The sequence below is a fragment of the Asparagus officinalis genome, chromosome 9 (assembly GCF_001876935.1).
Source record: "Asparagus officinalis chromosome 9, Aspof.V1, whole genome shotgun sequence".
Classification (NCBI taxonomy): Eukaryota; Viridiplantae; Streptophyta; class Magnoliopsida; order Asparagales; family Asparagaceae; genus Asparagus; species Asparagus officinalis.
Window position 1 is genome coordinate 549,505 of NC_033802.1, and position 18,474 is coordinate 567,978.

General features: G+C 37.1%; 2 protein-coding genes across 2 annotated transcripts; both read right to left on the bottom strand.

Moving 5' to 3' along the window:
* Positions 138–3,066, bottom strand: LOC109824706 (purple acid phosphatase 22-like). Its single transcript, XM_020391347.1, has 5 exons — positions 2,871–3,066; positions 2,503–2,794; positions 1,064–1,641; positions 688–776; positions 138–600 (listed from the first exon to the last, which is right to left on the bottom strand). The coding sequence occupies exons 1-5, from the start codon at positions 3,009–3,011 to the stop codon at positions 369–371; spliced, it is 1,332 nt and encodes a 443-aa protein (XP_020246936.1). The 5' UTR covers positions 3,012–3,066; the 3' UTR covers positions 138–368.
* Positions 14,842–18,387, bottom strand: LOC109824730 (hippocampus abundant transcript-like protein 1). The gene is made up of 14 exons (XM_020391376.1): positions 18,088–18,387; positions 17,761–17,872; positions 17,504–17,616; positions 17,160–17,282; positions 16,901–17,073; positions 16,700–16,775; positions 16,492–16,578; positions 16,289–16,369; positions 16,168–16,200; positions 16,027–16,080; positions 15,843–15,884; positions 15,585–15,663; positions 15,236–15,306; positions 14,842–15,131 (listed from the first exon to the last, which is right to left on the bottom strand). The coding sequence occupies exons 1-14, from the start codon at positions 18,268–18,270 to the stop codon at positions 15,003–15,005; spliced, it is 1,356 nt and encodes a 451-aa protein (XP_020246965.1). The 5' UTR covers positions 18,271–18,387; the 3' UTR covers positions 14,842–15,002.

The window sequence follows — 18,474 nt, forward strand, 5'->3', positions numbered from 1 at the left end:
AATTGACAATTGGTCTGAATACGTGCGCCAACTACTCCTTGTGTTAAGGCTGGCAATTAGCCTGAATCCAGATTTAGACCAGCTTCTATTGTTATCTCGAGCCAGACTACCAGGACTGAGCAAATGATTCGCCAGAATGAGACGCAAAATATGAAAAACTAATCGTGATTCTTCCCCTAAAATCAAAACAGAAACAGCCTTCACATGTCTGATAAAAAAATGAAAAAAAGAAGAAGAAGAAGAAGGAAACAATATATTCGTCAGGTCTTGATCTTCCTGAATCTGTTCGTTGAATTCTTAAGGGAGCCCAGCATTAATCCTTCACTGAACTTTGCGGTGACCTGCCGAAACATTAAAAAAAAAAAATACTACAATTCATCTTTGCCTGAAGCTGATAATTCAGTGGTTTGTCCCGCCCCACAAGCACCGGAAGCACTTAAGCTCTCTATCCAAACTTTGTCACGCACGGTAGCTTCTGAGTCATCGTTTCGATGCCATGACCAGTGAGCGTGCGTTCGATTCAGTACCTTCAATCTCCCATGCCCGAAACTTGCCTCGTGGAACAGAGAAAGAGATGCAGACTTGTGATCCTTCTTGAAGCTTCAAAACAATTAACAGGCGGCTTAATTAGCTCAAAGTGTTTCCAAGTGTTTAGAATAAAATCGACTCGTGAGCTTTTTAACTTACTCTAATGCAAGCCCTTCTCTATTGCCTCCATCACCAATGGTTATATGTACAGGACCACAAGAGTTGGCCTTGTTGTCATAAACCCTTTTCTGCAGCAAATTAAATTACGCATGAAAATAGCTATATATATTTTTCTAATAATAAATGGTATTTTCCTTCCTTCAGATTTCAAAGTATTTGGTGTTTTATGATTTTTTTTTTCTTTAAAATCTCTAGTACCTCGCGATAATTTCTTTCTTTTTTTTCTTTTTTTTTTTGGGTGTGGGGGGGAAATTCTGTGAAGTCACCGTTAAGCTAAAATAAGTACTGAATGATCTTAACTACTCATGGTTACTTGTGAAAATATTTAATATGTACATGTGGGAGAAAAACTTACAAAGCGTTCATAGGCATGAACGTGACCAGCAAAAACAATGTCAACTCTAGCCTCATAAAGCAAATGCTCCGTTGCCCTCCTCATGTTTTCTCCTTCTCCTTGATGCGCTGCATTAGTATTATACCATGGCGCATGAAGCAGCACAATAATCCATGGAGTCTTCTCTCTGTCAACCTCACCCAAATCCTTAACCAACCACTTATATTGATCCGAGTCAGACCCAAACTCAGCGTACGAGCCTAACATCACAACATGAACCGCGCCCCCGGCCACATCAAAAGAATAGTAGAGGTTAGAGCTTGATCCACTCTCTTCATATGGCATTCTCCATCTATGATTATAAGAAGCAAAAGGATGAAACCAATCAAAGATCGGAAAGGCTTCAATCTCGTGGTTTCCTTGAGTCACCATCCACGGCCGAGCACTCGCTAATGGCTCTACAAGTCGACCAAAGGAGTCCCATAAGGGTTGATTTGTGTCGGCGTAGGAAAGATCACCGGGGAGTAGAAGCATGTCGTAGTTTGATGCGTTTATGTGGTTTAAGGTAGATGATGTCCATTCTGTTTGTCCAAGGTCTCCTGTAATAAAATTATAAATCTAATGAAACATCTGCAGACACGAAAACTGAATGTCGCAAACAAAAGTCACCGAAATTAATGTATAAGAACGCACTGCGAATATATTCATGGAGAAACTAGGCCATCACAAGCTCAAACGCAGGCCCAGCAGAGGGAAATAATTTACAACGAAGAATGGATCATATCTCTCAAACCAACGTCGGAATTGGAAAATTATACATGAAAATCGTGTATTTTTTTTGTGGACAGAGTCAACCAAACCCACCATTGTTCGGTTTACCGCTGTTTGTTTCATGAAATTCCCTCCGGATTGAGAGTTTTTGTCATTTTTTTAGTATTTTAGGTAATATTTTAGGAGTCTGTTTTGATTAGAAAATAAATCCGGTTTGATTCTAAATTTGACCAATTTGTTTTCCCAGTCATAGGAGCCTTTTAAGGAGAGTTTTGTTATTTTCATTTTGGGTATAGTTCAGGTCCTAGTAGGAGTTTTGTTTGTTTTCTATTTAAGCCGAGGGTTTTAAGCCCTTGATGCATAACTTTTTATCAATAAAATTTTCTCTTTATTATATTTTCTTCATGGATTCAAATATTGTTCTTTGTGAATTCAGAGAACAACCCTTTTTGGATTCGGAGATTTATAACTTTCGCGATGCGTTAGAAAACACAGTTGTTTTTGAAAAATAGACCTCCTGAGGGTAAAAGAATCAAAGGAATTTCACTCAAGGATCTATCCGCACTTGTGTGATATTACAGATAGTCTATCTGCAACACTAGAGCTACTGGGAGTCGATCTACATTTAACCCAAAAATACAGGCTTACGACTATAAAAAGCTTTGATTCAAATTTGGTACTGAACAAACCTGCAACAGCGAATTCGATAGGGAGAGAAGCTGGAGGGGTTTTGAAGCTGTACATGTCATCAATACCACCACAACGATAGTAATAGACCGTATCAGGATCCAGTGGACCGATCTTGACGTGATGAATTGTGCCTGAATTATAGAAAAAGTATCGATACGTTGTGTGCTCACCAGTGGCTGATTTATCATACACCCCCGAAGCTCTACCATATTCAACTAGCGATTGTGTGTGCTTATCATCTGCGATCCATGTGATTCTCATATGATCTGCTCCTACTACTGAAATATGAACCTGAAACAAACCAAATAACGATGTAAGAACCTGAAAACACACAAACAATTGTAGAAACAACCTCGCCTAACTATACTTGTTGAGGATGTGACTCGGGCTTTGAAGACCGCATCGCAATAATCTTCTTGGGCGGCGGGCGGCTGTACTCGGTGGCTGAAATGGTCAGGATGAGGAGGAGGAAAAAGACGATGAGAGCTAAAGGCGATGGATTCGCCATTTCTGTTCTCAGAGAGGAGCAATGTAAAATGGAGCAAGTGATGGTTAATTTTAGAAGCGAAGGGTGTTGTAGCTTTGTGGACAGAATACTGTGGCGTCAAGGAATGAAAGAGAGTGTTACAAGTTGTGATGGGATATGCTTTCAGCATTGGCATACATTTTCTAACGTGTCTCTGCCAAGCTGGCACATACAAGGCCGCATCTATGCCTACATCACTGTTATATGTCTACACTGTATTTTTCTTTTTTGAGGTATTAATTGAGATCAGATCTTCAATAAATTTATTAACTAGAAGAACTGATAGATACGAATATACATAAAGAAGACGGGAAAAAAGCCGTCTGAGAAGGATTAGAAAATGAGATAGACTAATCAAGATATTTCTACGTTTCTGAGATTATTCAAGAACACCTTCTCAATTACGTCAATTTCAATTAAAGAAGTAACGGTAAAGAATACACAACCCCACTTTATCTTCACTGTAGTACTTAAAATTGTCCACACATGTCATGCCCCGAAAACTATAGCGGAAATTCATAAATACGGGTTACGAGACAGCAACGACCCACGCACAAGATAAGTCTCGTGCACGAGTCAAGCCTGACACTTTATATCACGTAGCTTAACTCAAAACATATACATAAGTCTGCTGAAGATAGTAGCTCAAAACAAACTATACATATATACTTATAATCATTATTTACATTTTACAACCTTACCGTTGTAATTATTTACAACGCAAAACACTCTTTTTGATGAACATAACACCACTGGAGTCGAGTTTCCAAATAAGCACTTCTTTAACCATGCCCACAACTAAAAATTTGGATTATCACATTTCTATATCGGATCTGGAAAAAAAATTAAAAAACAACGGAGTGAGCTAAAACTCAGTTAGAACATTTCCCACTAGAGATCCTAGATAACTAACAAAATTCTAATAATTCCCAGAAATAGTGAATTATAAGCTTGTCATAGGATATCTCACAAAAATAGCAAAATATGGTCCAATAATAACATACTATTGCTATATTCAAGAAAGAAAGTGCAAGTTAAATATATCGTAACGTATTCCAGAATCATGGTAATGTATTCCAAAATCAAACTCTCTTTAAAAATAAGTAATTACTAAGAAAGAAAATGAACTATTAAATTTGTGTAAAACCAAAATATCATTACTTCCTCGAATTAACACTCAAATCTCAAAATCATAAATCTCGATGAGAACATTCATGAAATGGAAGAATCACCTCATAGGTCTTACTAAGGCTACGAATTATAGCCTAGTAGCATGGAAATGCCAAAAGACATAACATAACACATAGTTCCTGAGAACAGATGCATCTAACTCTGTCATAGGCTGCCGACCACATCACGAACGCCCAAAAAGAGCCACATCACAAATGCCAGAAGGCTACATCACAAATACCCATAACGGGCCACATAAAGGTGCATTCTAACCATATGTCAGGAACAAACACATAACTCCATAGTGGACTTTCTGAGGATTTGAAAACATTAAGAATTGCTTATTAAATAGCTTGATTTCGGAAACACATCATTTGTCAAATTATTTGATTTCAAAACAAATCACTTATCAATTTTCTTGTTTCCAAAACCACTCGTCAAATCATTTTATTTCAAAATGCGCCATTTGCGCCAAAAATATTATTGGTATGTTTACTTACCAAAATTGCAAATACTTTAAATCAAGTAGACGAGCGTAAATCTCATCATCTCAGTTAAAACAATTTACGAATTTCACTTTTCTCTATTTTTATCAAACACTAAGTCATAGAAAATCTTTGAATTCACGAACTGTTGTGACACCTTCAAATATTATTATTATTTTTCTTCAAAAGTTTTCAAATAAGCATTATTCACAATTAATTGAGTTTGCATGAAACCAAAACTACTTATCACATTTTATGTGAAACCTAATTTACTTTTAATATCTTGTATGAAATCAAACCATATTATATGTTGTGCTATAATAAAATAGATCAGCTCACATTTAACTTTATATATATACACAAATAAATAGATTATTTATTTTTCGAGCACAACATGGAATCAAATATAGCATCCATAAAAATTTCATATTAAAAAAATACTAGTGAGAAATGAACTCACCTCCAATGAGTACAACTTCCACAAAACACTACTTTCCAAATATCAACCTGAACCTACAATATAAAATATAAGACTAATATTAATTCAGGACAAGTACATATTATAGGATAATCACTGCAAAGTTTAAAATCAATCATATTCAAGTATACTCAAATAATAATTATCTATAAATAAGGTAAACGTAAGCTTTCTTGCTAATTTTATCAATTTACTATAATTTTCTATGATATTATTCTAATAATTTTAAACTTATTATTAATATATAGCGCACCTCAGGGGATTCTAATTAATTATTCGAGCTTAATTCCTAACTGAGCTTGAATCTTTTAGATCTGATAGAAATCAACAAAGCAACAGAGATCTACAAGAACATTTTTATTCTTTTTTATCTTGTGGACCTATATAGAACTTACCTATTTTACTTTAGAACATCTACAACAGCCTCCCTATCTCATGTCCTAGACTAAATATGGAGAGTAGGAAGGGGAAAAGTTACTCCAACAGGCTCTTTATGTTGAAGACTAAATATAAGGAATAAGATTTGGTATTCCAAATTAAAGATAACAAATGGACTCCCTATATTTAGTCTCAACATAGAGAGGGTTGTTTGAGTAACTTTTTTCCCCTCCTACTCACTATATTTAGTCTAGGACATGAGATAGGGAGTCATTTAGGAAGCATTGTTAGAGCACTTACTTCTCATTTAGCTCTCTATTTCCTAGGATGCGAGATTTGCTCCTCAAATATAAGGAAAACCTAAGATCACTCTTGGAGATGCTCTTAATTCCCTTTTTTCTCTCTCCTTTATCTCTTTCTTCCTCGATCCTCTTCTTATTATTTTTTCGTGTTCGTTTCTCTCTCTTTTTTCCTCCTCCGCGGCTACTCGGCACAGCGGCCTTATGTTCCGCTGTCGGAGCGGCCTCCCGAGGGTGAGCCTCCCCAGGCAATTGGGGTCAACGACGAGGTTCTCGCTTGCGGTTAGGTATGTACTCTTTTTTTTTCCTCTCAATTTCTCAAGACATCAAAGATTAATTCCTTAAATCAAAGAAAAACAAGGAGGAGATGAGTCTATACCTTGGATCGATTTGAATTTAGGGTAATATTCAACTTCCCCTTTTCTTTCACCGTCACCTTCTTCTTTCTCTTCTTCTTCTCTCTTTTTTTTCACCCTAATTCCTCCCCCTTTCCTCCCTTTTATCCTACTATGAGATGGTGAGAAACACCGACATGGAGAGGCGGTGAGAAACAGTGAAATGTGATTTTTTAAAATATATATTTTATCATTTCCCCCCTGTTTATTTGGGGCTGTTACAACACATACCCCTATAAGAAGGTTGCCATGTGGGTTTTCTTTTTCTTCATCGCTGTTCTTGATCCGGATCCAATAAGACAGAATGGGTACATATATCATAAAATGTATATATCTGATACGATCACGGTTGGCTTTCAGAATGCTCGCGCAAATAATCATTTATCAATTTGAATTTTCTGTAATGAAGGTTTTGTTGACTAATGAGAGACAAACTGAAGAATCTAGGAGCATATCCTCTTCTCAAGTCTAATGTGTCATTTTTATGACACACTAATCAATTAATTTGATGATATGCTGGTTGGCGAGAGGTTGGCGAGAGGTTGGCGGATGGAGAAAGCAAAGACAGTGTCCAAAGTTATAATTTCTTTAGATCTTGGACGGTGATACTAAGAATATGTTACAAGATGTTGAGTAAAGTTATGCATCAGAAAAGCTTTAAAAAATGAGGATGCATGTGAGAGATCTTTACTAGGACGTTTCTGCAAATTTTTTTAAAAGTTGGTCAAATGGGTATATCCTGGAATCTGAACTTATATTTGTTAAGTACTCTTGTCCTGTTTGGCAAAGGGTTAAGCTAGAGAGATTAAGGAGAAGGATTAACATAGTTAACCCCTTCGATAATCTAAAGCACTAAATTGTTAACTCTAAATATGAGTATTAGTAAACCACTCATTTTGAGGGGTTAACTCATTTTAATCTCTCTAGAGGGTTTAGCTTAACCCTTCTACATTTTTTACGTTTGGCAAATTATGGAGGGTTAACACACTTTTAACCCTTGTAGGTACCGTTTGGCAAATGGTTAAGTGAGGGGTTAAGGAGAGTTAATCCCTTCTTAACCTGCCAAACACAACAAATCTATATAAGGGTTAAAGTGAGTTAACCCTGTTAGATCTACATCATAAACTTTAGATCTAAAACCATATAGCCATGATTAATTCAAAGAGATTAACAAGGATCTAAAAGAGCGGAAGCTTATACCTGAATCCATGGATGAAAACTTGATTTGGGTTTTTGATGATCTTCTAACCTTAGGGTTTCTCCAAATCCGAATTTCTCTATCTAGATGGGGGTGTAGAGAATTAGAGAATGTAACCCTAGATTAGGGACCATAACCCCTTATTTATAGATGTTGTACTTTTGTAATTTAGCCCCTCAATAAATTACAATTACAACCTGGTATCTGCACATATAACCCCATGACTTATTTAAATACCAAATTAACCCAACTTAATTGATCACTTTAGTGGGTTATCCTGAAAGATAGCAATACACATTGATTAATCATATGTGCCCACAAATAGATTTATTAGATTAAATCCAACAATCTCCCACTTGGGCACCATATGATTCCTTAAATTGTGTATAACCTTATGAGCTCAAAAATTGCTATCACTGAAATGGTATTTCCGAACAATCTCGTCCATTGACTATATCAATATAGGATCAAAGCGGCCTTCGTCACATTTATCGTGACTCGACCCATCAATGGTCACATATACCAATACAATCAAACGACATAGATCAATCATGGATGTGCAGCATGAAAATTACATGCAATGTGATCAGTACATGTCTATTTTCAACTGGTCCTCCTTAGTGAGGTCAAAACCAAACATAATGTAACAGAGTGTCTTAACTGAAAACTTTATTCTGATCAGACAATACAAACAAACATAAAGCACCACAAATACAAACTCCCACTAAAACATAATATCCTCAAATAATACCACACCCATATGAGCAGTATGCTCATGAAAGACCTTAGGTGGTAATCCCTTAGTAAGAGGATCAGCTATCATGGAGTTTGTCCCAATGTGCTCTATGGATATCTGTCCACTCTGTACCCTTTCTTTCACAACCAGGAACTTAATGTCAATATGTTTTGACTTAGTTGAGCTCCTGTTGTTATTGGAATACATTACTGCAGATTTATTGTCACAATATAACCTTAGTGGTCTTTCAACATTTTCCAAAATGCGCAGTCCCGTGACAAAATTTCGCAGCCATATTCCCTGATTGGATGCCTCATAGCAAGCTACAAATTCTGCTGCCATAGTGGAGGAAGCTACTAGTGTTTGTTTGACACTTTTCCATGATATAGCTCCTCCTGCTAACATATAAATGTAGCCTGATGTAGACTTCCTGCTATCTTGGCATCCAGCAAAATCAGAGTCCGAATACCCAATGACCTCTAATTTCTCTGATTTTCTGTATGTGAGCATGTAATCTTTTGTTTTCTGAAGATACCTCATAACCCTTTTGACTGCTATCCAATGATCCATACCAGGGTTGCTTAAGTATCTGCCTAACATCCCAACAATGTACGCAATATCCGGACGCGTACATACCTGAGCATACATTAGACTTCCTACAGCCGAAGCATAAGGAATCTTCTGCATTTCCTGAATTTCAAGGTTACCTTTAGGGCACTGATTGAGACTAAACTTGTCTCCTTTAGCAACAGGGGTGTCACCTGGTCTGCAATCTTGCATGCCAAACCTTTTAAGTACCTTATCGATATAGCTCTTTTGTGATAATCCAAGAATACCCCGAGAGCGATCTCGATGTATCTGGATCCCTAATATAAAAGAGGCGTCCCCAAGATCTTTCATCTCAAAATTCTTTGATAGAAATCTCTTGGTTTCGTGCAACATGCCTATATCATTAGTGGCAAGCAAGATGTCATCCACATACAGAACCAGAAAAATATACTTACTCCCACTGAACTTGTGATATACACAGTCATCAACAATGTTCATCTCAAAACCGAACGAGATAACTATTTGTTGAAACTTATGATACCATTGACGAGGAGCTTGCTTGAGTCCATAGATGGATTTCCTTAATTTGCAAACCATATTCTTTGGGTCTCCTGACACAAAGTTTTCTGGTTGCACCATATAAATCATCTCATCAATGTCTCCATTGAGAAATGCAGTCTTAACATCCATCTGATGTAACTCAAGATCATAATGAGCAACAAGTGCCATGATTATTCTGAAAGAGTCTTTCGATGAAACCGGAGAGAAAGTCTCTGTATAATCAATGCCTTCCTTTTGAGTATAGCCTTTAGCCACAAGACGCGCCTTATACCTCTCCACATTACCGTTTGCATCCCGCTTGGTTTTAAAAATCCATTTACAACCAATTGGTTTTGCACCTTCTGGCAATGGGACAAGTTCCCAAACCTTATTGTCTTGCATAGACTTATACTCTTCATTCATGGCATCAATCCACTGTTGAGAGTTAGAACTTTTCATGGCCTGAGAGAAGTTGATTGGATCATCTTCTAACATTCCACTACTTTCCTCATGTTCTTGGAGAAATACAATATAATCATCCGGAATAGCATTTCTCCTTTCTCTCGTGGATCTCCTTAATGGCACTGGTTCTTGAGGTTGTTGAGTTTGTTCTTCTGGAACAGGGAGTTGTTCAACATTATCATCTTGAGGTTCCGGATTTACTTCTTGAGCAACAACAGGTATAGGAACCTGAATATTGTCAAAAGTAACTGTATGGATTGGATCTGAAGCCAATTCCTCCTCAAAACTAATGTCTCTAACCTTATTTCTCCCCCCAAACTCAACATCCTCAAAGAATGTTGCTGTTCCCGTCTCAAAAATATTCCTTATAGTGGGATCATAAAACTTATAGCCCCTAGAGCGATCAGGGTACCCAATAAAGTAGCTGCTAACTGTTTTGGAGTCCAATTTCTTTTCATTTGGCCTATAAGGCCTTGCCTCAGCTGGACATCCCCAAATATGTAAATGCTTTAAACTGGGCTTTCGACCAGTCCAAAGCTCATAAGGTGTTTTAGCAACTGCTTTACTTGGTACTCTATTCAGAATGTAAGCTGCTGTCTTAAGTGCTTCTCCCCAGAGTGACTCTGGTAAAGAAGAATGAGCAATCATACTTCTTACCATATCCTTAAGAGTCCTGTTTCGTCTTTCAGCTACACCATTCATGCTAGGTGAACCCGGCATAGTGTACTGTGGGACGATACCGCATTCCTCTAGGTATCTAGCAAATGGTCCTGGACGTTGTTCACCTGAACCATCATATCTACCGTAGTACTCACCACCACGATCAGATCTGACGGTTTTAATTCTTCTGTTGAGTTGATTCTCAACTTCAGCTTTATAGGCTTTGAACATGTCCAGAGACTCAGATTTTTCATGAATAAGATATAGGTGCCCATAACGTGAGTAATCGTCTATGAATGATATAAAATATTGTTGACCATTCCAGGATTCCGTAGGGAATGGCCCACAAATATCCGTATGTATCAATTCTAAGACATCCGAAGATCTGTTGGCACCTAATCTCTTCACTTTGGTCTGTTTTCCCTTGATACATTCAACACATACGTCGAAGTCCGAAAAATCAAGGGAATCCAAAATGCCATCAGACACAAGACGCTCAACTCTACCTTTTGAGATATGACCTAAGCGCTTATGCCATAATGTCGCCGAATTTTCCTTATTTAATTTACGCTTAGTACCACGTGATTCCACATGCAAGGATTCATTGTAAGAAGCAATTGTATCAAGCAAATATAGGTTGTCATAAATACTCAAGTAACCGGTTCCCACAACATTTGAATTAAAAGATAAACTGAATTGACTGTTTCCAAATGAACAAGAATAACCTGATTTGTCCAATACAGAAACAGAAACCAAATTCCGTCTAAAAGACGGTACTACAAAAGTATCTTTTAAATCCAAATAATAACCAGTTCCTAACAACAACCTAAAGTGCCCAATTGCTTCCACATCTACCGATTGTCCGTCGCCCACAAAGATGTGTCTTTCAACATCACTTGGCTTTCGGTAGCTCAGGCAACCCTGCATAGAAACACTTATGTGAGTAGTAGCACCAGAGTCTAACCACCAAGTGTTTCTAGGTACTGAAGCTAAATTAACCTCAGAACAGACCAAAGCAAGGAACGTACCCTTATTATCACGCCAGGCGTGATATTTTGTACAGTCCTTCTTTACATGTCCAGGCTTCTTACAGAAGAAACAACCCTGATTATCCTTATGTTGTTTCTTCTCAACTGGACCCTTAGCAGCTTCCTTATCATTCTTCCTTTTCTTGCCCTTATCCTTAGAGGCATAGGCCAAATGAGCACTTTCTGTCTTATCTTGCTTCAACCTGTCTTCTTCTTGCACACAGTATGAAATGAGCTCATTTAGAGTCCATTTCTCCTTTTGACAGTTATAACTGACCTTAAATTGGTTAAACTGTGCAGGAAGAGACAACAAAACCAGATGCACTAATAACTCGTCACAAAGATCGAGTTTAAGTGCCTTAAGCTTTGAAGCAATATGAGACATTTCCATAATGTACTCCCTGATATTTCCTTTGCCCTTATACTTCATTGAAATCAAGCGAGCTAAAAGCGTGCTTGTTTCTACCTTATCGTTTTTCGCAAAACGCTTCTCAATTTCGGCAAGGAAATCTTTAGCCTTAGTAATCCCTTCGGATTCTATGCCCCTGAAGGCTTCCGGAACGCCGCGCTTAATGATCATAAGACTCATGCGATTTGAACGCTCCCACTTCTCATGCTCCTTCTTTGCATCAGGAGTGCTATCCGCATTGAGAGGTTGGGGTTGTTCAGTTCTTAATGCATAGTCAAGATCCATGCAGCCAAGAACAATTAATATGTTCTCTTTCCAAACCTTGAAGTTTGTCCCATTTAGCATGGGAATTGAGTTGATGTTAGCAGAAATAGTTGCAGCAGATGCATTAGCTGAAATAAAACAAAAATGCTCACATCAATAACCATAATCAATAAAATTCAAATAATGACAATCCCCATCCAAGATACCGGCACAACATTAATATCAAGTCTTTGGACAGTAATATTAACTTGTAAGTGATACCTTGTTGCAATGATCAAACATTGACAATAACTCATGTCAAATAATGAAACTATCTTTGGATCGATTCATTATTCACATGTAAACCTTATAATTGTCACACGCTTATCATCGCAGATGTGTATACAGTCTAAATAAATATTAACCTTCCTTTGGGCCGATTAAATATTTACACGAAAGCATACACACAAACATCTCACATTCCTCATGAACAATCTACACAAGAGAGGTTACTTTGGCAACTTCTTGTTTCAATTAATCAATTGGAGTGAGAGACAACCTTAATACCTTAGTGTCATAATATTTGAATTAAATAATTGATTAAAAAACCGAAATAGATTTAAATTAAAAAATTTAATTTAAATCAACTGAATTTCCAAAAACTTAATTGGGGTCTCACAGCTTAATTAGGGCCCATAACTTAATTGAATAAAATAAGTGTACCAAAGTGGACCCATGAAAAGCCGAGGCTTAACCATAATGAACACGAGGTTCCCTTAACTTTGAACGCGAGGTTCAACTGTATTGAGTACGAGACTCACTTAAGCACGAACGCGAGGTTCTACTGAAAGTGAACGAACGCGATGTTCGTTTGATAAAAGAACGCGAGGTTCAATCTTGGGAACGAACGCGAGGTTCGTTTAAAGTACGAACGCGAGGTTCGTCTGAAGTACGAACGCGAGGTTCGTCTGAAGTTCGAACGCGAGGTTCGTCTGAAGTACGAACGCGAGGTTCGTCTGAAGTTCGAACGCGAGGTTCATCTGAAGTCGCTGAAAATGAACGAACGCGAGGTTCGTAAAAAATTGAGCTTGACGCTCACCTGAGTTGAACGCGAGGTTCACCTTAGAACGAACGCGAGGTTCGTTGAAATTGAGCTTGACGCTCACCTGAGTTGAACGCGAGGTTCACCTTAATCCTGAGCGCGAGGCTCACCTTAAGAACGAACGCGAAGTTCGTTGAGCGCGAGGCTCACTTGATAACGAACGCGAAGTTCGTTTGAACGCGAAGTTCGGTTAAAATTGAACGAACGCGAAGTTCGTTTGAGGTAACCACCTCCTTAATTTTCGCCATGAACCCTTAGGGTTTCAAACTGAAACCGCCGCCGTCAAACCCAAAAAAAAAAACTTTGATTTTTATTTTCAAAACAGATCCAGAATCGGAAAAATTTGAAGAAAAAATCAAAGAAAAAGCCAAAAAAATTCCAAAAAGTTACTGTTCATCCGAAAAATATTTCACTGTTCAACCGAACAAAAAAATTTCGTTACTGTTCACCGAACATTACTGTTCATCCGAACCCAAAAAATTGAATCTTTAACTAGAGATTTAAGATCAAAAACCCAATAAAACTTAAATCCCTAAGAATTAGTCAAGGTGGCTCTGATACCACTTGTTAGATCTACATCATAAACTTTAGATCTAAAACCATATAGCCATGGATTAATTCAAAGAGATTAACAAGGATCTAAAAGAGCGGAAGCTTATACCTGAATCCATGGATGAAAACTTGATTTGGGTTTTTGATGATCTTCCTAAAAGAGCGGAAGCTTATACCTGAATCCATGGATGAAAACTTGATTTGGGTTTTTGATGATCTTCTACGCGAGGCTCACCTTAAGAACGAATTGGTTTTGCACCTTCTGGCAATGGGACAAGTTCCCAAACCTTATTGTCTTGCATAGATTAAAATCATATGTGCCCACAAATAGATTTATTAGATTAAATCCAACAAACCCTCCATAATTTGCCAAACATAAAAAATATAGAAGGGTTAAGTTAACCCCTCTAGAGGGGTTAAAATGAGTTCAACCCTCAAAATGAGGGGTTTACTAATACTCCTATTTAGATAGAATAAGAGTTAAGCCTTCTAATTATAAAGAAAATAGTCAAAATCATTGTTATTCCCAAACACTAAAACTGATCATAAGGGCTAAAATAAAACTTATTTAACGGGTTAATAATTTAGTCATTCGGATTATCAAATGGGCTAAGTACATTAATCATTCTCTTTAACCCCTCTTCATTAACCCTTTGCATTATCAAATGGGCTAAGTACATTAATCATTCTCTTTAACCCCTCTTCATTAACCCTTTGCCAAACGGGACCGTATAGATTTTTTGTGCTTGGCGGGTTAAGAAGGGGTTAAGTCTCCCTAACCCCTCACATAACCCTTTGACAAACTGCACCTTAGGGATCTAAAGATATTAGTCAATGGGCTGAACTAGTTCTTATTAACAATTTCCCAATGATTGAGCTATATATTATTGTTAGCCATAACCTTATTTATAGTCAAACGGGGGGTATCATACATGAAACTTCCTCAGATATTTCCGGTCTTTACCCCCAAAATATTGCCAAAGTTACTTCCTAGGATTGAATTTTCCTTCATGTTTTTCTAGTTGATTGTCGACTTTTAAAGAGCAGTTGCCTGAACGAAACTTTGGGAACATGAAAGCAAATTAATTGAAAATAGATTCAATTTAATCAATGACTTTAGAGTCGACATAATCAGAATTTCAGAAAACATATATACAGATTATAAGAAACTTTTTACATATGTACGTGCCATGATTACAATATTTACATGTGAAAATTATCCATAGAGCACTGATATGATGATGATGATCCTATATCCTGTTAGCATGGATGCTCCTTTCATATTAGAACTAAACACTAGCCTGACCCAGAAGTGGTGCATCAAGAGATTCATCAATTGGCGTCGGGACATTCTCAGAGTTGGCCTGTTTGGTTTCATTATCCGGGTCTAACTGCCAAGCGAAGGCCAGAGCTATCACCTGTATTAAAATGAAAAAAAAGAAGAACACAATTAGCACAAGATGATGCAATCTGTGCGATAATCAAGTACGTGAAAACAGAGAGAGAGGAGGAGAAATCTGACCATGGAGATAGATGCAACCACTAGGCTGAAACCTTTGCAGTTAAATGGAGCCTCGCTTGAAATAAAGAGAGCTGAAATAGAATATGAGAAGTATGTAAAATTCTGATATGTGACCGATTTATAACTAGATTGAACAATATATGTGGGCATGTCTAGATCTTTAGTGATGCTCAAAGTTTTGTCTATTGTCTGAGATATTTTCTTTAGAGCACCATGCCTATTTTCAATAATGATGGTTTAATTATACCTACCAGTTATTTCTCATCTTAGAGGAACGAAAAATTTAGTACATATGACCTACGAATTGTTCGATTTAAACAAGAGAGATATAAAGAACGCCTTTACTTACAGGTCAATGGACTCATTAGAAGAGGCGATAACAAGCTGGCAATTGATCGCACCCCTGCAAGAAATCCTTGTGCTTTACCCTGCAAAAAGTTCAATCATTCTTCTTATGCTTGTTTAAGTGACTGAGGAAACAAACAAATTAATAAAGTTTAAACTAGCATCGGATATGGAGTTTTATAAATGTGAATTATGCAAACTCAAAAGTAGGATTTCCTTTCTTAACACCAGTTCTTATGGAAAATTTTGATTTGAGTTATACCTGATCATTTGCAATTGTTGCCTTTGATATAATAGCATAACTCTGTCAAAGTGAAGAAACTAATCAGTGGAAAATTAGATACAGTACAGGAAAAAAAAGGGGGGGGATTATATTTTATTTTAATTAAATAATAATGCTTGCCCTATTCTCATTGTGGAAAATTAATTTAATGAATCACACTTACAGATGGTTTCTCAAGAATATATACAACACCGAGCGACGCACTGAGATACGGTACCTACATGACAATGTCATTAGCTTCATAAACTCCTAATTTCTCAACTATTTCATCAATGTAAAAGTAGGAAGGCGATTAGTACTATACCCATGGTGCCCAAGCTAAACCATATAGCAAACCCTGCATAGCAAAGATTTGAAGGAGATAAGTCAAGTTTCAGAAATCTACAAGAGAAGTCAGTCTCAGTTGTTATTTAAAAAAGACTTACATAAGCAACTGAAGCAATCAAGGCAATGCTTAATACTCCCCTTTCTCCAATATACGGATTGATAAGAGGAAGCAACAGAATCTACAAGCCGAATAAATAGCCTAAATCAGCAATTTTGGATAAGGGATAAAAATATTTCAGACAATGGAAACTTTAAACGGAAACCAAATTTGTGACTAAACAATAAATCTTTAGGATAATACCTGAGAAAATATGGAACCAATGTCAACCATCATTCGAATTTCGGAGAACTGATTTTTGTTAAATCCAAAAGCTGCTTTCAGATAGTACTGCAAAATACGTCAAAGATAAGGTTCTCTCATAATGTTTATGGCCTAAGATTTCACATGATAGAATCATATGGTATATAAAGTTAATAATTATGCTGTACAGTTAAGGAAAGATTTGTACCATTAAGACGCTGCTGATGCCTGTCATGCCTAACTTATAGAAGAATAAAACGAATGATATGCGTTTAAGTGTCCTACTGCAGGAAAAATAAGAAAATCCCAACACATCAGAAAGTGCCAATAAGTTTGACAATTTCCTTAAAAACAAACGAATCAGCAGATAACTTTACTGATATATGGTGTGTTATGCAATTTAGCGTACCTAGTAGAGACCACAGCAATAGTATCCTTCATCGAGTTCCATCGCCTCTGTAAAACTCCGCAAACCATAGCTGAACATGGAGCATGTTTATTTGTTCCCTCATCCTTAGCCACAGTCTCCACCAAAAATATTTTCATGTAAAGTACGGAGATAATCAATAAACTGACAGATATCTGGAAAAACAAATTCTCAGTTAGAGAAATGTCACTGATTTTTAAAAAAAAAATTACAATTGTTTGATTGTGATATAAGAAAATACCTCAAAAATCCATCTTTCTGGAAGAAATCGTGCCGATAAATTTCCTAGCACATACGACACAGAAAAAAGCCCAGTTATCCATCCAAATGCTGTAGCCCTTTTGCTTGCCTCCACTACATCTGCCTACTCAATAAAAAAACAGAGCAACTGAATAAATTCAAAAATCCGGTTTGCATGTTAATAGTTTGCACAAGACTAATCATGCATTTCCTTATGTATGATTTGGGTCAAGAGTATAGATTTCTCCAAGTGACGCATTTATTTTATATAGTTAGCAATAGGATTTGGAAAAACTCACATCATATTATCAATTTATGCATCAATAATTAAGGAATACCCCTTACCACATAGGCAGCTGAAATCAAGAACACGCTTCCCTGACTAACGATGTGTGAAATCGTACGAAAAACAAAGTACACGTATACAAAATCTCTAGACCGTCCGAGTGCAAGTACAGCTGAAAAATGCAAAGCGATACGAATAATGAATACTTAAGATGAAAAAAAAAATCAAATGGAAATCAGAAATTCAAACATAGTAGACTCCAACAGTCATCAGAAATACTTCGAAGAATCAACTTAATTTCGTCAAAGACGCGTACCAAATGGAGCTATGGATGCAGAAACAGTAACAAGGAGCAAAGATTTACGCCCATATTCATCAGCCATTTGCCCCAAAATCGGAAGCACGACCATTTTAAAAACTCCTACGACCTACAAAATCATCAATACAACCACAACCCGTTACAACAATCTCATTAAAATCGTTTAACACATAAATTAGCAGTGACAGAGAGGCGATCAACCTAAATATCTCCGGTTCAATCCTAAAGGTCAATACCAAATTCTTCTGTGTGCATTTTTTTTTCTTCTTCTTGAGATGCCAAATCGAATGTATAAACAGAGGAACAGGGGAATGATAATGTTACCGTCTGTTGAATGCCGTTGAGATAAATCGCCTCCGGGCAAGACTTTTCGCCCGGGCACAGAGCTCCAGTGGTGACATCGACGAGCACGGTTACCGTCATCTCATCCGCCATCCAATGAAAGCAGAGAGGAATCAGTAGATGAAGCAGGGGCCTCAAAACCCTAATCTCTTCGAGAACCCCCATTTCTTTTAAATCCTCTAAATTGATCCCTCTCTCTCTCTCTATCTCTCTCTATCTCTCAAACCCTTTATATATTTTCTGTGAGCGATCGCCTATCTCACTCTTGTTGAAGAAAAAAACAAGAAAATAAATCCAAAGAAAGGGAAAATAAAGCGGAGGAATGGAGTTTAAAATGGTACATTCGAAAGAGTGAGGCGAGCGCGCGCG